General features: G+C 39.5%; 1 protein-coding gene across 1 annotated transcript in view; it reads left to right on the top strand.

The window, feature by feature from the left end:
• The window catches only part of NCKAP5 (NCK associated protein 5), a 676395-nt gene that overhangs the window by 513845 nt on the left and 140659 nt on the right, over positions 1 to 21891 (top strand). Inside the window, exons 8-9 of the mRNA XM_042993887.1 lie at positions 8689 to 8727; positions 17438 to 17557. Of these exons, the coding sequence (XP_042849821.1) occupies positions 8689 to 8727; positions 17438 to 17557 (159 nt within the window). The remainder of the gene's footprint in view (positions 1 to 8688; positions 8728 to 17437; positions 17558 to 21891) is intronic.

The following is a 21891-nucleotide window of genomic DNA, read 5'->3' as shown; positions in this document are numbered from 1 at the left end:
TCAGCCAGGTTTCACTTCAACCTCCTGTACAGAATTTCTGAGAAAACCATATCTGTATTCAGAAGTCAAATTTATGTGAATCACACCATAGAAACTTCTTATTTGTCCCAGTTCTCCCACTGGTCATCCCTCCCCATCACTCAAAAAGCTCACAGCACTTCTTCATGGAAACTCATAGTCTTGTTTTCCATATGCTCCCTCTGCCAGCATGCTGAAGGTTTTGTCGGGATGTGTCGAGCCAACCATAATTTTTCATCCACAGAACCATTTCGCGTGGAGTTTCTTCTGAAGACAGAATTTTTAGAGGGAGAGTCCCTCTTTTCTTGATTGCAAAAATTAACTGTTGCCAAAGAGGTGATTGGCAGCTCAGAACCCCTCTTAGCAGTACAGATGTTTTGTATTCATAATACTGGCCCCTGATTACACATGCCAGTTGTTTTGAAACTAATTGCATGAGGGTAGACAATCCATTTCCATGCATTGTAAGAGAACGTTCTCAAAGGGGTAGTTGAGTGTAGTAATAATGCCAACTGGAAATTGTTTTCAAGGCTTTTTAGACTAATTAGACAAACTAACAAGGTAAGGCCTCGTGTACGCTATTTCCTTGCTAGTGGGTTTCATAAAACATACACAAGTGGGTATAATCTAAATTTAAAATGTGCTTCAATCCCTTTTGCACTGATTGTTATTTTCTGGGAAAAGAAGAACATGTTGAGGATTTGAGAAAAACGCTTGGGAGTAGGAAATCCCCTCTGTGTATTCTTAAAAAGGGGTATGTTTATTAGAAGGACGCAGAGCCACATCCAGACACACACACGGGCTTGCCAGAACACACGCATGCCCACACACTTCACCACTTCACATCGCCTCTGCTGCTACCTAGATCCTCATCTCCTTGCCTTGCAATACAAAGGCAACACCAAGGATTTCTTAAGCAGGTTGGAGGTTTTCATGTTTGAGTCTAGTTTCTTCATCTAGCTGTTTGACATACGGTTTGCTAGCAAACAGTGAATTTCTGTTTATTCTCACTAATGCTTTGTCCATAGTTCCTTTAGAACTGACTAATTCCCATGGACAGAAGGATAATGACACATATAAAAATAAGCAAAAGAACATTTTCTCAAACCATTGCCTTACATCTAGATGGATTCAGTCTATCCTATAAGTATTTGTTGGGTGTCAGTGTCACGCAGACCTGGAAAGTCAAGGTGGTCCCAGCCTGGCAGAAGAAGTGAGGGGGATGCTTAATCACAGAAGAATGAAATGAGAGACACTCACACAGAAAATGAGGTGCACTGGGGCCTTTGAGAACATATAAGACAGTCACCAAAGAGCAGGAGAGACAGTGGGTGAGTCAGCAGTGAAGGGGACAGAACTGAAAGGGCGTCTTTAGCCAAAGGAGCTGGAGCAGGTGAAGTCCAAGTGATTCTCACCCTTAGCTGCACTTCAGAGTTACCTGGGGAGGTTTAAGAATACTGCCAACTGGGCTTCACCTTGGAGATTTTGATCCAATTCTAGTCTAAAGTGGGGCCTGGGTGTTAGAAATTTTGAAGACTCCAGGGAGTTGCAATATTCAGCCAAGATTAAGAACCGTTGCACTTAGGCCCTCTGAATGCTATGCTTTAGAGAACATTTTCAGAAAGTGCCAGTAAGAAGATAGAAGCTCTTCCAAACTTGGATATGATGATAGAAGAGCAACAGACCCATGTGGAAATTTTGGGTTATTTCTAGTTCCTCAACAGTATCTGAGCAAGCAAAAAGTAAATCCTGTCAAAGTGTGTTTCTGGGCCCATTCTGCAGAAAGATGTGCAGCAATTGCTAAACATGCAGATGTTCAAAGCACAAAAGACCTCGAATAGCCAAAGCAATCTTGAAAAAAGAAAAACAAAGGTGGAGGCATCATAATTATGGACTTCAAGCTATATTCCAAAGGCGTAGTCACCAAGATGGCATGGTACTGGCACACAAACAGACACATAGATCAGTGGAAGAGAAGAGAAAACCCAGAAATGGCCCCACAACTATATGGTCAACTGATCTTTGACAAAATAGGAAAGAATATCCTAAGGGAAAAAACAGTCTCTTCAACAAGTGGTGCTGGGAGAACTGGACAGCAATATGCAGAAGAATGAAACCAGACCACTTACACCATATACAAAAATTAATTCAGTATGCATAAAAGACCTAAATGTGAGGCCAAAATCCTAGGGGAGAACACAGGCAGCAACCTCTTTGACATCAGCCACAGCAACTTCTCACTCGATACATCTTCTGTGGCAAAGGAAAGAAGCAAAATGAACTATTGGGACCTCATCAAGATAAAAAGCTCTGCACAGCAAAGGAAACAATCAACAAAATTAAAAGGCAACCGACAGAATGGGAGAAGATATTTGCAAATGACATATCTGATAAAGGATCAGTATCCAAAATCAACACCCCCTCCCCAAATAATTCAATTTAAAAAATAGGCAGAAGACATGAATAGACATTTTTCTGCAGAAGACATCCAGATGGCTAACCGACACATTAAAAGATGCTCAACATCGTTCATCATCAGGGAAATGCAAATCAAATCTACAATGAGATATCACCTCACACCTGTCCAAATGGCTAAAATTAACACAGGAAACAACAGGTGTTGGTGAGGATGTGGAGAAAGGGGAACCCTCTTACACTGTTGGTGGGAATGCAAACTGGTGCAGCTAGTCTGTAAAACAGTATGGAGATCCCCCAAAAAGTTAAAAATAGAACTACGCCATGACCCAGCAATTGCACTACAAGGTATTTACCCAGAGGATACAAAAATACGGATTCAAAGGGATACATGCATCTGGATGTTTATAGCAGCATTATCTACAATAGCCAAAGTATGAAAAGAGCCCAAATGTCCACTGACGATGAATGGATAAAGAAGATGTGGTCTATGTATGCAATGGAATATTAGTCAGCCATCAAAAAAAATGAAATCTTGCCATTTGCAACCACGTGGATGGAACTAGAGTGTATTATGCCAAGCCAAATAAGTCAGTCAGAGAAAGACAAATATCATATGATTTCAGTAATATGTGTAATTTTATAAACAAAATACATGAACATAGGAGGGAAAAAAGAGAGACAAACCAGAAAGGAGATGCTTAATATAGAGAACAAACTGAGGGTTACTCAAGGAGAGGTTGTAGAGGTAGGGGAGATGGGCTAAATGGGTAATACGGATTAAGGAGTGCACTTGTAATGAGCACTGGGTGTTACATATAAGTGATGAATCACTAAATTCTACACCTGAAACTAATATTACACTATATGAAAACTAACTGGAATTTAAATAAAAATTTGAAAAATAAATAAAAATGACGCAGAAAAAAATAAAAATACGTGCAGATCCTCATACCTCACACAGTTAAATAGCTGAAAATCCAAGCAGAATGGAGTGTGAGGAAATTGGCCACCTAACAGATTTCCTAGGCAGAGCCTTTGCACACAGAAGTTAGAGAACCTGCCTTCCCCTTCAAACCATCAGAATAGGGTGAGTTCCTTATAGTCAGTGAGGATCCACATTTGAGGTCTTTGACTTTTCTGTGCTCTCTATTTCAGAGCACAATGGCAGGAAAAACTAGACTTTGGAGGTAGTTCAGTAAAAGAAAAAAAGAAGCCCCAGAATTTCTTTTAAACCAAGTCTAAATAAAGGCAATAGTACGTTGTTAAGGGCAGTTCTGACCTTCCTCTCTGATTCCCATGCTGTAAGCCAGGACTTGTGGAATCATCAGACATTCTCAGTGCGTGTCCCTCACTTGGGTCCTAAGGAATCTTGAAAAGCAGTGTCTTATCGATGGAGATGGGGGATGATCCTGCTTGTGGCTTTCACATGCTTCAAATGCCCATTGCAAGAATGGACCAGGAAATCAACAGATAAGGGACCTCTTGTGTCTGCTCCAGACTCTAACCACCATGAAGCAGCACCCGTGTTCTATTCACCATTATTTCTCCAAGATCCAGCATAATCTGTAGCCGATACTATGCACTTGATGTGTATTTGTTGAATGACTAAATTAATGAATGGAGATTACCAGCCCCAAATTAATTTCCCAGTTAATTTTCCCTGCAATCCCACATACACATTTAGATGATTTTCTCCCACTCCCAGTATTTTACAGAGCAAATAAATAATATAGGTACTTAGTGATTCATATTTATACATGCATATTATAAACGCACACATGCAAACACTTCATTCCTATGTAAATAACATCTTTTATTCTCAAACCATTCTTAACTACTTACCCGAAAATGCATTTTAGTCTTTGAAGTTCATATGTTCAGATTCAGATCTAACTTTCATTGGGTGACTGCTTTTTATCAGGTACTGTCCACGGTGGTTTTTCCGGTTATAGTTATCATCTCATGCACTTTTCACCACTTGAGAGGTAGTCAGTTCCCCCTCCTCCATAGATGTATAGAGTTAAGCTGCCCCCCCACCCCCATACATATCAGTGTATAATCAACACAGGCAGCATTTGAACCCAAGTCCTTCTCGTGATTCTGCCCAATACTCCACTCGCTCACCCCCAGCTGTCTCAGTATGATAAATCAAACTCAGAAGCATTGAAAATTTCTCCAAAGCACAATTTCCAAAACTTGTCCTTTCTTAACAAGGTTTTTAAAGGGGCGTGCTGATAGGACACTTGCTCTGCATGATAAAATAGCACCTGCAAGGATGAAAGCAGGACTGTGAGGCAGGAGGAGCCCTGTCAGAGCTTGGTGCATTTTGAGTTTCTCACTCTACCACCCTTGACCCAGCCCTGGCTGTCCTCTGGATGTGGTGAGGATTGGCTCCCTCTTGGAATAAGTGTGGTTTATTCCACACCAGTGTGACTTCACATCCAGCCTCAGGGATGATTTTGAAAGTAAGAGCAGACAATACTGCAGCCCTGACTCCTCCCTCTGCCCACCTGCTTCCTGGGGAGTGCAGCGGCAACAGGGGACTGGGGGTGGGAGATGCCACCTGGAAGCCTGCTGGAGAAGAAGAAGAACAAAGACCTGTGTGGGTGGAAGATGAGCCCGGTATCAGAGGGGCTGGCTTGTCTGAGAGAATTCTTACCCAGGGGAAAAGAGAGGTTCCTGGGCTCTCTCCTTGGCATCTCGGGCTCCCCTATAGTCCTGCTCCACTGAGGCAGAGCAGGGAGGTCTCCACAGAGAGCCTAAGGCAGGTTGTAAAACAAGCCAGAGGCTTAAGGACTGTCAGCTTTGCTCAGTGTGTCTCAAGTCCCCTTGGCCCAGCCCAGCTGCTATTTTTCCTTTCTTTGGAGAGAAAAGCTGTCAGGTGACACTGGAAGTTATTTGTTCTCATTAGCTGGGCCTGTGGGTGTGTGATTATTTGCAACCCAAGTGCTAAGGGTGTAATTCTATGATGAGGGCAGGGGCCCATTCCAGGGGTCATCTTGTGAACCTATTAGAGGTTGCAGGCGCAAGCTCCAAACAGCTGTTCTATTGATGCTTCGGGGAAGCTGGCTGTTAAAAGTAGTAATGAAACCCAGGAAACTGTCTTTATAGACAGTACCCGGGAAAGCATTTGTACAAACCGGCCTGCTCTTCTGCAGAGGACCTGCGAGTCCTTCTGGGTAATATAACCCCATGTCAGTAGGTAAAGAAATAATGCATTCGTGTATCTTTGTTCAATTATTAGGTAGAGCAATTGTCCAAAGTACCTGCCAGAAGGAGCTGTGTCAGAGATGGAGCCTATAGGGCAACATACTCGGATTGCAAAGATAGAACGTATTCCCTCCTGCGGGCTGTTACAGTTAGGATATTCATTTATGTCTCCCGTTAAATCATGGAGAGAGCTATTTTATGTGACCACTGTTCCACAGCCCGGTTTAAGTGAGGGACCAGTTTGGAGAAAGGAAAGAAAATATTGATATTAGGCAGTTTTATGAGACTGTAAATCAAATCCAAAGTTTGAGATCCAAAAGCATTAAATTATTTATGGTATGAATTAATTTGGGTGCCTTGTTCCTGATTCAAGCTGCGTGAATAGTTGAATTCTTCTGTTGTATTTTTTTTTAATTTGCCAAGAATAAAATGGATGACCTCCAGTTTGACTTTAAATTCTCAGTGACTTACGAATTGGAATGAATGTTTAAAAACTGAAAGATTTTCAAGATGACACTACTGGTCAATTTGTAGGACTGAATAACATTTATCACTGTTATGATCATGTATAAATTAAATGATAAAGGAAAAAGAAAAAATTACCAGTTAAGGAAAATACGGTTTAATTTTGTCTGTGAGATTCCTTACATATGTTTCTTTAACTTGGGATGGACTTCAAAAAAATAAATCAATAATACTTTTATTTCAAAACTATAGTTAGTTTTAATGAAAGGTCTCTCTAATTTGCTTAATATCAGCAATGTAAATTTGGCAAGGATTCTGATAGGAAAAAAAAACCTCTTCTGCCTACAGTCCAACTAATCAATTATAGGTAATCTGATTTTAATCATTTACTGCTTGTGCTGTGAATGCCTCCGAACCACAGTTGATGACAGCCTGTATTTTAATTTTCTGTGAGACTTATTGGTAGCCAACTGTCGTTAAGGATGCACTACTTTGTCAATATTGAGTCAAGAAACAATTAAGCGCCATGAAAACATTCTTACCCTAATCTGTTCCACTATACTAGACAGGAGAACAAGCACACATAGTTGAGTATCACCAAAAAGAAATAGGTTATCAAGAGAAAAAGATGAAAGCGTGTCCGTCAGGCTTTGGTTGAATGTGAGAATTACCAAGATGATTACATGCCTATCACACTGTGTTATAATTGTGTTCTTGCAACTTCCTACTAGTTATATTCTCTTTGAACCAAGGAACACATTCCAGTCATCTAGCTTTGCAAATACTCTACATATTTATACTAAATAAATGAAGGAAGAAAGGAATGAGACATTAGACATTCTCCTGATGTCTAAGACATTTAAATATTGCTCTTCAAGGCTATAAGTTTCAGTGATCACATTAAGTGTATACAGTTTATGTACTACCTGAAAAACACTGTGTAATTCACCTGCCCACCTTAATTTTATCAATAGTAGCTATATGGGTATATAGCTTCAAGGTTATGGTCAAGTTTAGTGAGTGGCTTCCTATATAGTGTTTTTGTTTTTGTTTTTGTTTTTGTTTTTGTTTTAATTTTTTTAATATTTATTTTTGAGACAGAGAGAGACAGAGCATGAACGGGGGAGGGGCAGAGAGAGAGGGAGACACAGAATCGGAAACAGGCTCCAGGCTCTGAGCCATCAGCCCAGAGCCTGACGCGGGGCTCGAACTCATGGATCGCGAGATCGTGACCTGAGCTGAAGTCGGACGCTCAACCAACTGAGCCACCCAGGCGCCCCTCTATATAGTGTTTTTGAAACCTGCAGGTGAAAAAGAAATGTTAGCACAAATGCACAGAGAAATGATGAATGGTTATCTAGAGAAAATGCCAGATCTTCAAAATACCAGAGACATGTTGCTAGTTTTATATGAGGCCCTTGGCTGGAATGGTGCACATACCCACTCCTAAACCATTCACTAAATGGAATTGCTGTGTTTGGTTTAAATTAATCAAGATTCACCTTCTTGGGTTGAGAGGGGCTTCTACTGAGGAGAGCTTCTCCTACTGCCCTAACTTGACTGATACCTGAAAAAAAAACTAGGGTTATGTTAATATATGAGTTAGAACTCCATATGTTTGCATATTGGAGGAAACTAAAAAAAAAAAAAAAAAAAAAAGTAGACATTTATGTTTTCTCTCTCATAGAAGTATAGAGATAGTGCAACTAACTCCCTATATCATCAGGGCCAGGCTCAGTGAATTTCACTGTCAAGGTGGCTGCTGAGGTTCCAGCTATCAGTTTTATATCCTAGACAGGAAAAGGAAGAAGGGTGAGCCCTCTTCTTCTTAGATACTTTCTATAAGCCCAAGAAAAGTCTAGTTATAACTCATCAGTCGGAAGCTTGTCACAAAGTGACACTTAGCTACAAGGAAGGGTAGGGTATGTATTTGAATGTACTCAGCCAAAAAATCAGAGTTTATTACTTAGTAGAAAGGGGGAAATAGATACAAGAGTCACCAACTATCAGACTCTGCTACTGGTAGCAGTGACAAAAGGATGGCACAAATTAAGATATGGGGGATGTAAGAAGAACATAGGTAGAACGATGATTTGCTCTCATCCTTCACCATTCAAACCTATCTCTATTCCAAGTCATTTTAAATAGTGAAATAGTCACACAGCAGAAGTATAGGAAGGAGAGGCAAAGGACATTGTAAATCAGCAAAGTGTAGAAATTGTGTACAGATAATTAGGATTGTGTTTTACACTGTATCATTTTTTAGCCTTCTTGCAGTACTTTACATATGAAAGGATATTATTTTTCCAAATTTGGAAATGTGGAAGTCAAGGTATGAATGATCTTTCCAACCTAACCATCTTAATTAGCAACAAGGTCACCTTTGGAAAAAAGCAAAATATTACCTAGAAGGATAGGCCTATTATGAAAATAATCAGGTTCTCTACATGGGGAGGAGAGAGGCAAATAAGGAGCTAATTAGGTAGAATAAGCTGTGGGAAACACATTGGTAAATTAGAGTCTATGCATCTAAAGTCTCATTATTATAAATGGCAACTCTTTCTTTATTTTTTAAAGGTAGCCAACCAAGTTGTGCAAGCTCTGCTCACTCAAAAGGTAGGTCACTTTCTGACTTATTATTTTCAAGGTACTTATGTGAATAGGTTGGAACTCATATTGTCAAACTAGGAAATTGTGATTGATAGATGCAATACTTTTCTATTTATTCACTTAGGTTAAAATTGTGTGTGTTTTAGATGGGCATACAAAGTAACATCAGTGACCAATAGAATCCTAAAATTCAAACTCTTGGTAAAGTAATAGAAGATGAAAGATTACCATGCACCCATTTATTTGGTAAATACAGACATTAAATATATCAGCGGATTCTTCCAATTCCTATAAAATGAATAGCCTTCATGGACAGCATTAACAGAAGCCTAAAATTCAGGGAAGAGGTCTTAGAGGTTAGGGGAATTATTTAATTTTTCTGGGTCTTAGTTCCTCTTCTGTAGAGTGGGGATAACATTTCCCCCCTCCCAGAACTGCAGTGGCCATTCTTTGAAAGAAAGCACATAGGGGAGTTCCTATAGGGATTGGTTCATGGTAAATGGAAAAAAAAATGGCAGTGTTACATACTTGAAAGATGCTGACAGTAGATTTAAGCATTCTCACCACCAAACAAAGAAGCTACTGCGAGGTGTGGATGTGTTAGTTGTTTTGATCTTGGTAATCATCCCACTCTGTAAGGTGTAGCACATCATCACATTTTACACTTTAAATATATACAGTTATTTTTGTCAATTATTCCTCAATAAAGTTGAAGGATAAAAACAAGTGATGATTTTTGAGCATGAGATTTGTATGTCTTCTCCTATGCCATGTCCCTATTCTGGCTTCAGATAGTATGAAGATCAATCATGTCTTTGGGCCAGAATGGGCAGAGGGAGATAATTGCTCAAATTTGGCTGCTTTGGTCCATTTTATTGAAACTTTTCCATCTCTTTCTATAATGTTTTTCAGAAGCTAAATTCTAGTTCTTTCAGATTACTAAATCTGAAATTACCTCTCTGTGTATTCTGAATTACCTCTCTGTGAGATGGGGACTTCCTCTGTAAAAGAAAATCTTAGATCATGTGGCATATTCTGGAATACATGGTTAATGATAGCAAAATAATTTGTGACATTTTAATTTTTTTTCATTAAACATAATTTTATTAGGGCTTGACCACTTCTCATGGAGATATGTAAATAAATATCGTTTTTAATTTACACTATGGAGGCCTTGTGATAATATTTTTTGCTAGATTTTCTTCTCAACTACTTTTGTTAAAATATCATGGCTTTCTGTTTCAAATGATTTTAACTGGTTCAGATTTTGCATTAATATCACATAAATAAAGAGATTTAAATACACCTATTAGGTTGAATTAGGTTCCAGTGTGAGTAACAGAGATCCAAAATAGTGGTAACTTAAATAACCTAAGCTATTATTTCTTTTTCATATCTAAATCTATAGGTAGGCAGTATAGGGTTGATACAGTGACTCTGCTCCATAAATTCCATGAGGTCTCTGGTTTCTATCTTGTTATTCTGTGGAATATGACCTTCATTCCCAAGGTCACCTCACGGTCCAAAATGGCTGCTTAGCTCCAGCCAACACATCCCCATTCCAGCCATCAGGAAGAAGGAAAAGCTGAAACAAATGAAGGTAAAGGGCACACACTAGCTGCCTTTTAAGAGAGACTTCCAAAAGCTTTCTTACCTCCCTATTTACATCTCCTTGAACAGACCTTAGTCACACAGCCACACCTAAGGAAGCTGACAATGAAGCCTTTATCCTGGGTATGTGCCCAGCTGAAAATTGACTGGCATTGTATTGTGGAAAAATGGGAAAAACAGATTTTTTGTGCATCTCACAATTTCTGTCACAAGATACTTGATTTTTTTTTCTTTTTCAAAGGCTTTAATTTCTCATTTGCTTTCCTCCTGGTGGAAACTCTTTGCTCATTTAATTACAAACCTAGGAATGAAGGAAGCATTGTTGAGAGTTCTACGTGTAACTGTTGAAACCTTCTCGTGCCCATCTTTTTTAGCGGTGCCTCAGGAAAGAGAAAAGGAAGCCATCAGATACAATATAAAGGAAAATGGGACCTTCAGGTCAGCCACAAAAAAATAGCTACACAAATCCAAGTAATAACTAGTAAACAGATAAATCTACCTTGGTACTGTTAAGCAATAAGACATAGAAGACATGGTGCCGTGTGAGATAGCATACCTCGGGGACACTCTGAGGCAAAAAGAGATGCCAGGAGTTTCCAGGATTCCAAAAGAATCATGTTCTGCAGAAACGTGTGCTTCCTGGTTTTTATAGGGGCTGTAAAATTGCTACAAAAGGACTCAGATTTCTTTTTAATTAAGAGCATGATATAGGAAATAAAATGTACTCCAAATGCAGATGAAAAAACTGATTCTAAAGAGGTTGTAGCTGGCACAGAGTGAAAGCAGAAATCTTGAGTGATTTATCCAAGTCACACAAAAAAAATTGTTTTGAGGTGAAATTACAGTCATAAGCATGCAGTTTTAGAGTTTATTGTTTTGTTATGACACAAAGAAAATCTACCACGAACAACCAAAGAAGCATTTTTCTGGCATCTCATGAATTGGCCAAGATAAGCATCTTGAAATAACAGAATGTACTTCTTTTTCCCAATACTGATAAAAAATTTTATTTCCACGAACTTATCACTTTCTGTTAAATGTACATATACTGTTCTAGTCAAGTAATTCAATTTATCTCAGAAACCTGTGGATTCCCTTAACACAGCAGATTGTCCATCCTTTAGATCAATAAAGCTAAAGTGACAATATTAAACCCAGCTCACTTCCATTTATGACTCCAAATCATAGGTCCAAGGCTACAAGTGCAAGTGAATCAATAATTCAGGCTTACCTCAAATTCTTGTCTGAAATATATTTTATCTTCATTAAGTCAATTACACTCACTGCAAATGTAACTGTCCTAGGTTCTTTACTGCCATAGGTTTTTCTGTTTTGTTTTGTTATGTTTTTGCCACTATCACCAAACTTCAAAGAAAATCTTTTTTCTTGTAGCCATTTTCCAGCATATCAACTTTAGCTTTGTCTGCATGTTCTTTAGAATAAGCAACTATTTACATGGTGTTTTTTTTTTTTGTTTTCTTTCCCTACACGGCATAAGGTTCTGTGTGGTAGAACCCAGCAGTGCAGCCACTGGGTAGATGCAAAACAGAGTTCTGTAGCTTGTGTCTGAAAGAACTCCATACTTCTACATATATCCCTTGTCCCTTGTGGAGGGGCAGTCAGGCCACCTGTGTCTACCTGGCTGGCTCTGGTGTGTGTAGGATCCAGTCCCCCGGAGAGGATATGTTCATGTTTACTGTGCACTTACAAGGACTCATACCTCACGTCTAGCACTTTTTTTTTTAATTTTTTTTTAGCGTTTATTTATTTTTGAGGCAGAGAGAGACAAAGCATGAACGGGGGAGGGTCAGAGAGAGGGAGATACAGAATCTGAAACAGGCTCCAGGCTCTGAGCGGTCAGCACAGAGCCCGACATGGGGCTCGAACTCACGGACCGTGAGATCATGACCTGAGCTGAAGTCGGCCGCTCAACTGACTGAGCCACCCAGGCACCCCAAGCACTTTAAATGCACTAAGTCATTTTGTTCTCACCGCAACCCCGTTAAGATAGGACTAAGGAAATAGTGCTCCCGTAGCTCTGATTGCAGGAAGTGGCAAAGCCCATATGTTCAGCCTAAGGTTATTACACTCCAAATCCATCCCCTTCCTTTTGCGGTGTTCAGCCCCCAAGATTCCATTGGATCACTTACTGTTTTTCCCCACTGTAGCTCAGCAGCCAGGGATGAGGCTGTGGAAATCAACAGATGGATTGAAATTCAATTATTAGTTGAGATCGCAGGAAATAGAACAAAAAGGTGAGGGAGCCAATGGATTTCTTAAAACTTCTGGGAACATTCCAGTTCTGGCTAGCAAGGAAACCATGTGAGATCTCCAAAGCATATATTGGAGTCAAAACTGACTCTGGAAATCTGGAGTTGGGCTTTCTCAGAATCCATCTTATTTTGGACCCTAGAATCTCACACTTGCCAGGGACCTTATTAACAAGCATTTAATACTGAGATTGTCAACTAGCTTTGGTAATGGGCTTAATTTACTATGATTACATAAACTATTCAGCCATCACCCAGATTAGTGATGTTCTAATCCAAATGCCTTTGGGATGAAGGCTTGCAGTATTCAGTTTGCCACAGGACTAACGACTCCCTGTTCATTAGGGCTGGCCTGATGCAGGCACATATCTCTGTTACCTGCCGTGCCTTTTAGATATTTGATGTTGAAGCCCTTGGTTAGTCTGAGAAAGGGCTTTTCTTTTTACAGAAGTCTTGGCATCTTAGGAAAAGATAGGGATATATCAGTGACAGCCACTGAGAAGGACTGTTACAAGGAGAAGCAGGTAGGTATGGTGGCCATTAAGCTTCAGGGAAGGAATTAGATGACACTTGAAAAGCCATCTCACGAAGCAGCTGAGACTTTCATTCTCTTGAAAGCCCTGTTTTGTGCAGTCGCTCAGTTTATAGGTAAAGGAACTGAGACAAAATCAGAATAAATTACATCTCCAAGGTCGTACGGGTAACGAGGACCAGAGTCCAGACCCCTAACTCCCAATCTGATGTGTATTCCCATGATATGCATTCCATCTTAAGCAGTTTTACCACTATAGTATCATTTTTGCATGATAAAATCAGATATAGTTTTCAACAATACTCTAGTGATGTCAGTATATGTCCTACTCCTAAGCAGTCAACATGTTATTAAATTGACTTCAATGGATAATGGTTTAGCTCTAAATGCATTAAAGCAGCTATACTCATAGGTACTATATAGAAGTAGATCCAGAATCTTCTTTAGTCCCAAATGCAGATGAAACTTACCAGGATTATAGTGTATGGATACTCCAGGGAAGTTATGGTTTGAGATCATGAAGACACACAGGGTCCTTTAGACCAGTATTGCTCAGTATATTTTGCCCTTGTATTCAGCTTTACTGTCTTACTATTTTCAATTGTTAGTGACATGTAGATTGCAAGGAAAACAGGTCTGGCTATTTTCTTGACCCAAAGACCCATGTACTTTCTTATGTGAGATTAAATGTAGTCAAACTGTTGGCATCATTTTCCCCCAAATAAAATTTTATATAAGGTCTCTTTCTCATTTCAGAAGACACAACCCTATATTTTCAGTGGGGTACTCGTCTTGAGGCCTGGAACATGCTAGGAAAAAAGAAAAAGAAGGATGTGAAAGAGAACAGGTGGCCCAGCCCCCACTGTGAACCAGTGATAGCATCTAAGCAGAGGAGAATTCATTTGTTTCTAACGCTTTACCAGAAGGATAGTCTAGGTCTCACCTCTATAACTGTCAGGGTCAAAATAATGGTTCTTGTAGCCAGCCTATATGTGTCATATGTCCCTTTATGTCAGCCTAGGCCTCAGCCTAGTAGTGGTAAGAGAAATTACTGTTTTTCTCTTGTGCTCTTTCCATCTGCCCAGTCTGGTTGTGCTTATGTGTGTGCACATGGGCACACATCCATGGTTTTTAATACATTTTCTTAAGATAATAACTATCTGACATCACTTACCATCCATGACTTAAGTAAAGAGAACAAGAATTTAGAACAATATAGGCGATTATGAGCTTTTATGTCAACAGATTCTCAGACCAGTTCAATTCTGTTTGTCAACGATCGTAAGACCACGGTCACATTCCTAAAGCCTTCTATTTCCCCCTCTGCCATGCGCTGATCTAGATGAGCCAAGACCAATGAACAGTTTTCCAGGTCAATAATTCGTGTCCCTGATAAATGAACTTTTACCATCTTAAGTAACAGTAATGGCCATTGAAATTTGGGCACCTGTACCAAAAATCTCTATAGAATAGCTTGGTGTGTGTGTGTGTGTGTGTATGTGTGTGTGTGTGTGTGTGTATTCTTTCTTTTTCTTTTCTTTTCCGTTCTTTTCTTTCTACCCATCTGAAGAACTGTTTCAAGGTATCTCAGTTTTGCTGCAAAAAAATCATCAGTGCTATTCCTTACAGGTCTCCTTTCTTGCAAACCCTCACCTGTGTGTTTCTACTTGCATTTCTTCACCTGCAGATGAGAATGATTATGTTTTCCAACACAATAGGTACTATTAATATTTATTTACCTCACAGTCAAATTTTATTAATTACTTAATTACCAGTACTGAAAACAATTAGTGTTTGGGTGCAGAGGAGTTTTAGGCATGTTAAGAGAAAAAAGTAGAATAAGTGAGACACAGAGAGAGGTTGAATTCTAAATAAAGGAAACAAGTTTAGCCTTTAATCTGAGCGGTGCCTAGGCCCCCAAAGTGGCCTCTGCCAAATGCATATTGCTCATGTGCACACACACTTTTTTTAATGTTTATTTATTTTTGAGAGAGACAGACAGACAGACAGACATAGTGTGAGTGGGGGAGAGACAGACAGAGAGCAAGACACAGAATCCGAAGCAGGCTCCAGGCTCTGAGCTGTCAGCACAGAGCCTCACGCAGGGCTCAAATTCATGAACCATGAGATCATGACCTGAGCCAAAGTCAGGTGCTTAACCGACTAAGCCACCCAAGCACCCTTCGCGCGCACACTTCTGCCCCTGCCTTGAATGGCTGCTGCCTTCCTATATCTTGGACCTGGTTGCCTAAAAGAACATGACATTTCTTTTTCTATGCTCTGCATTTGTAGGTTATAATCAGTTGTAACCATCCTATGCATAAACTCTACCCATTTAACTAAAAATATGAGGAGAGTGTAAGTTGTGCCGTGAGCCACACCTTGGCCTATTTCCCTGCCCTCTGTAAATAGAAGAAATACAACTGGATATAATGAGGCTCTGGTAAAGCTTCAGAAGCTAGAACTGTCTGGCTTCACACTTAGGTTGACACAAGGTTAATGGACAGGCACACTCACCTGTGTGACTCTTGTTTAGGGCCTGGGGATCAGAGCTGTTGCCTGGTGCTCTCTCTCTTCCTTGCAGAGCTTTAGCAAGGCTGTAGCTGTCCCACATCAGAATATATAGAAGCACAAACTAGAAGTGCTGAGAAACTTAAAGCCTCAGTCACACTAACACTAGAGAATAGAATTTGGCATCATCATCATCCCGGTTACCAAAATAATCACACAGTTTATTAAGGTCATACTGTATGTGGTGCTTTGCCAGGTTATGGAATAAAAGAGTGAAAGGACAAACTACTTGTGGTGTTGTTTATTGGTCTGTCTTCTTATGCCTGCCTTTGAGGGATGTGCCATCTAATTGACAAGATAAGTCTAGAGCATGAAAGATGAAATCAGTACAAAGCAGTGTATACTAAATGTCCGGTAAGAGGTACTGAAGGCTTACTGGAGTTCAGAAAAAGTAATGGTCTTTGGGGGATGCCAGATAAATGTATCAGAGAGGAAGGGAGCCAGGGTGGCTCAGTTGTGAGCATCCAGCTTTGGCTCAGGTCACGGTCTCATGGTTTGTGGGCTCGAGCCCCACATCGGACTCCGTGCTGACAGTGTGGAGTCTGCTTGGAATTCTCCCTCTGTCTCTCTGTCCCTCCCCCTCCCCTATGTGTACACTTACTCTCTCTCAAAATAAACTTTTTAAAGAAGTGTCAGAGAGGATACAGATTTTGAAATGGACATCAGTCACAATGAACAACGAGGTAGATGAGAAGGGAACATGATGGCAAGTGGGGGCAGGGGGTAGCAGGAGTGCATGAGAGCGTTTGAGAACGAAACAGCAGACAGTTGTTCTTCATATGGCAAGAGCAGATGCCTTTAAAAAAAAAGAAATTAGGAAATAGAGAAATATCAAGTTTGACATGTAGGAAAGGGTCAGCTTTCAAAGAACTCTGAATTGGGACATTATTCTACTTGGTCTTTCTCAACCCCCATCAAAGAGGGTGTAGACATTTAAGCACTGCACGTATCGTTATCACAAATTGGTTTGCAGGACAGCTCCTTGGTATATTCCAGAGAATCCTAAAGCCCCTGTGCCTTAGCCTCCCTCATGAAAGCTGGGGACAAGGTCTCTGTGGTCTTTGAACTCTTCGAAAGTGCTGCTCCAGAAGGATGCCCAGGTACGGTTACTCAACTTCTTCCCCAGCACCAAGATGAACCCCTCCAAACACATGGAAATGCACTAGTTCAGAGCATGAGCAGTTTCAAGTGGCCTTTTAAAGCCTTCACTTCAGAGTTGCCTCTCTCTCACTAAATGCATCACTGGCTCTATTAGCCCCAGCATTGAAAATTCCAACTTGTTTCCACAAATGACAGCAAAAGGCTCTATCAAAAGTGATAGTTTCTTTAGTTCATCACATCTCTATTCACTGCAAAAACATTATTGTCCTTGTGGTTTGTGCTTTATGATTGCTTTTATGAAGACAGTGAAAAGGCAAAATATATAGGTGGAAACTTAAATTGACTTCATATCGCTAGCATTTACCATCTTCAAAAATAGCATACTAGATTAATGCACTTCTGATTTCAAGGTACTTTTTTTTTTCAAATTGGTCTTCCCTGCACATAATAATTCTATCAGACAATGGGCTGTGGAAGAAAGCATCGTGTGTGATTTATTCCTGGGGGCTTTGAAGGATAAAAATACTGTTTTTGTACTAATGTGTCTGAAATATCAGATAAAATATGGTTATAATATGCAAGGGTGTCTTTCAGTTATGGATTTTTTTTTCTCTCACTGTGTTTGTTGTAGGATCTAAGGGAGGAATGTGTAAAGTTGAAAACAAGAGTGTTTGATTTAGAACAACAGAATCGAACGTTAAGCATCCTGTTCCAACAGCGAATCAGACCAACTTCTGATCTGCTCCTTCAGGTATGTGCTTATGTGGAAACAATCTTTGCTACTGAAATGCTATTGACAAGAAGTTACTTTAGTTTGAAAGTTTCCAGGATCTCCATAGGCAAGGCATAGTGTATCAGAACCCTGATTCTTTTCCTTTTCAAGGAATGTCTTTAAAATTGAATGTCTCTTAAATTTCTGACTTTTTAAAGCTATGTTTAGATAATGAAATACATCAACAAATAATAAACAGGTAAAAGGGACAGAAGGTGTCCTGTAGTAAACTTTGGGATAGAGTCAGGAAATAATTGATTACTTTGGGGACTAATGTTAGTAATCTTGCGTTCCATGATAAGCAAAGAAGAGTTTTATGCAATGCCACAGCACATTTCTTCATTTCATTCCCTCTGTAGTCAAAAATTCTTCTGGGATTTGTTTTTCTTTCATACCTCTCTCTGTGCAGAGTTCCTGCTCACACACGATTCCTCCTATATCCTGCCTCAGTGTTTTCAGGTTGCCTTTATCTAAATGCTCTCCCTGAGCTCCTTCTTTACTTTCCTTCATAACATGAAAAGTCATGGAAAGTCAAGCCATTTGAATCATTTTGAAGCCATCCCTGAAAAAGCACCAGAGACTATATCTGATTTGTAGGGAGACAAATGAATTGGCAAAGGGGTCTGGAAGGCTGATCTTTGCTGTTTTCTGAGTTTTTTCAAATCCTATTAATGTGTATATTTGCTCAGACAAGCTCCCATGAGCCTTGCTTAGAGCACTTCTGAGGCTAAGCTAGCAAAGGGTTAGGCTTCACAGGGGCAACGTACGAAAAATAATCCCCAGCTGTCTGGCTTAATTGGCTGAGAGAAAGGGAAAAGACAGAGGTATCCTCTAGACTGCACTGCCCAGCACAGTAACCACTAACCATGTGGTGCCATGGAAATTGAAAATTAAATTAAAATTAAGTTCCTGTGACATACTAGCCACATTTGAAGTGTTGAAAAGCCACATATGGACAGTGACTACCATTTTGGAAGGTGCGTAAATAGGACATTTTCATCACCATAGGAAGTTCTACAGGACAACACTTTTCCATATGGCTGGGACATTGTTGCTAATTTACCCTTTGAACTTTGGTATGAACATTTTTCCTTGACTCCTCAGGGAAATAATGAGAAATTGCAGGTTATTTCAGGGAAAGAAAGATGTTTGGTAAAGCCGAACATCAAAATATAATTTCCCCCTCCCCAAATTAAAACCAGCCTCTGAATTGCACAATAGATCTCATCTCCTAAATTAATTTCCTCTCTGCTTTATCTGTTACAGCATCATTCATAATTTATGACTCAAAAATTATGCAGAAAAAAATTGGTCTATCTCTGTTTCCTGGTCCCAACCACAACAAATGTTTATCATAGAGAATCTTGCATCTGTAAAAAGTTGTATTTCTTTTGCTCTCGTATCAAGATCCAATATTATAATTACTTTTAACAGCTGTTGCATGTACATGAATTTTTCCATTTTGCTTAGTTTAACTTCAGGCTTTTTGAGAACAATGTTTAAGGATCTATCGTCTCTGTTTATGAATCATGGTGGCTTATTTCCAGAGTAAACACATGTGCCATGGATATTTAAACTTTTTCATTGGTTGTCACAAATTTCTGAAATCCATATCCAAATGGCAGAGAATGATGCGTATGCTAACAATAGAACTCAGTGTTTATTCACTGGGTATTTTCAGCCAACCCACTTTGTATTCCTCCCCAAATAGTCTTCACTTTCGGGAGCCATTCTAATTTGAATAACATTTCTAAAAGATAGGTTGCTAATGGTTCTGTAAAGAAGAATGGTAGAAAGCGGGATGCCTGTGCTCTACCATCTATCACAGATAGACGGAGTTTCTGGCTTTTCAGGGGGTCTGTTAATTATGTGACTTGCATTTTTCATTGTCTGGTGGCACAAATACACACGATGGAGCACTGGCTAAAAATAAAAACAGGCTGTATGTGCTTTGCACCTATGGAAGCACTTTATTTGTTGAACGGAATAATGAATAAATGACACCAATATATTCTGTAAGTTGGGAGTTATTTTGCATACACCTAAGGGAAGTTTATGCCCTCACTTCTTCTGAACTTTTCCTGTCGTATGTGGATGCTTTGGAACTCCCCAGTCGTGCCCATCCAGCCGAACCTTTTGGAGTGTGTGGCTTTGGGGCATGGCAAATCCACCAGCGCCCCTGGTTCCAAACATTATTGACCTTACAGCTTCTGCCCATAGACTGGAGACTCAGTACAGTACATTTCTAACTAGTTTTCTGTATGTCATAGAAACCTGTGTTAGTTGCTCCCTGCCGAATACGGCCTAATGATTATCTACAATGTAAAGTGCCCACTTGAAGAGAAATACAGAAAGAAGATTGTTGAACCCATTATGATTTTAGGAGATAGACTGTAAAAAGTAGAAAAGGAAATAATTCATAAGAACCAGTCAGTTCTTTGTCCTGAGAAATAGAAAATGAGGTTACATAGATATTATGTAGCAATTTTTTGTGTATAGGAGAAACAAAAAAGAAGTTCTATGGGCTAGTTTACAAAAATCTGGGAAATTTATAAAGGGACCAGGTACATGCTGGAGGCAGGGTGGGGGGGAGAAACTAACCTGAAAATTAAATTCTTAAGAATAGCAGTAATGTTCTGTGGTGATTCCAGTTTCCAGAATGGTATTTCTGGGACTAGGGGAGGTAACAAATCACAGTAGCAAGCCCCTTTATTAAAATAAACAAGTTGAGCTAAATTCTAAAGACTTGAGAAGCCAGTACAGCAAATAAAATTCCAAGGTAGTGTTCTTAATGGAACTTGAGTCTCTAACTAACCTTATTTGAGCCCATTAACCAACGTTCACCATTTCCTTTTGTAAATCATGTTAAACAACAGTCATTTTATCAGACATTGGAAACTGGTAGAGAACTCTTTACTAAGTGTCTTTACTTCTCTTGTGAGGTGAATTGAATTCTTACCATAAATGAGCCATCTTTGTGACTCAGTATGTTTAGGCAAGTAGTACTTAAAATGGCAATTATGTAATTTTTAAACTACTATATAGGGATGAAATAGGGTACAGTAAGAATTGTTTATATAAAACAAAGTTGAATACTTGAAAGCCATCTATAAAGGCAAGTCACTAAATAAATGTTTATGATCAAATGAAATATAGGTGCCTAACTAAAAAAATTATGGGAGCTGGAGAATTATATTAACTGTGGAGGCATTCTGTATGCATATTGCTTCGGAAATCATTTTAAGTTCTTGTTACATTGTTAAGAAAACCCAAAACAAAGACATATGCATAGATATCGCATAAAGCATGTGTTTGATATCCCTCCCTCCTGAAAAAACAGACTCTAATAATAGGATCCCCAGGCAAAGAAGTGGCCTTGGCCCTACCAACAATGTTATTTAACAAACGCATAGTGCTTACCATGTGTAGGATACTGTTCTACAGCCTTTACAATGCTCACCAGTTTAGTCTCCATTACAATCCTATGAGGCAGGAAGTATCATTGCACCCATTTTTACAAATGGGGACTGTTAGGCACAAAGTCCCCCAGCTGGTAGTTGACAGAGTGGGAATCTAAACCCATGGTCTAGCTCAGGTCCCTCCTTTCCCCCTCCCTTCTGTGCTCCCTCTATGGAATACAAATGATAATGAGGAACTTCTGATTCCATACTGTAACTGACATTTTGATTAACTGGACCATGTGATCAGGTCGGATCAGAGGGCTTCTGCAGTAAAATCACAACAAGGCAACGACCATATTTACACATTTCTGAAAGCCTCTTGATTTGTGGCATCCATGATTTTCCCCTCTCCTGTGTGTTCTGTTTTTGTCTTATTTTGGACACCTGTGTTATCCTTATTCTGATAAAACATTATTCTCATATTTTTTTGCCTAACACAGTTTTTCTTTTCTTTTCCTTCTCATTGGATATTTCAAAGGGTCCTAATACCCATATCCTTAGGCCAAAATAGAAAGAAAAGAAATGGCGTAATATAGATTATTCACGCAAACAGTTGAGAATCTGACAGCTTAGAACCAAGGTGTAAACATTTGCTGTCACTTCCTAGAGTGTTTTTTTTTTTTTTTGCTAGTGTTTTGTTTTATGGTATTATTTCATATGATATTAGAGGATTTTAAAATTCTTTTGTACTTCTGTTTATTTTTTTCTCCCCTAAATCTTTATTTTCAGAGTGTAAATCTATTTCAATAGTCTGATTTGACAGGAGAATACACTGTACACTGGCCTCTCCACCTACCCACAACAATGAATCCCATTCTCTGAGACTTAGGCTGGTGCTGCCAGCTTTCAAGG

This window comes from Panthera tigris, chromosome C1 (assembly GCF_018350195.1).
Source record: "Panthera tigris isolate Pti1 chromosome C1, P.tigris_Pti1_mat1.1, whole genome shotgun sequence".
Taxonomy (NCBI): domain Eukaryota; kingdom Metazoa; phylum Chordata; class Mammalia; order Carnivora; family Felidae; genus Panthera; species Panthera tigris.
Note: the sequence above shows the minus strand (reverse complement) of the source record. Positions and strands in the feature narration are given on the sequence as shown.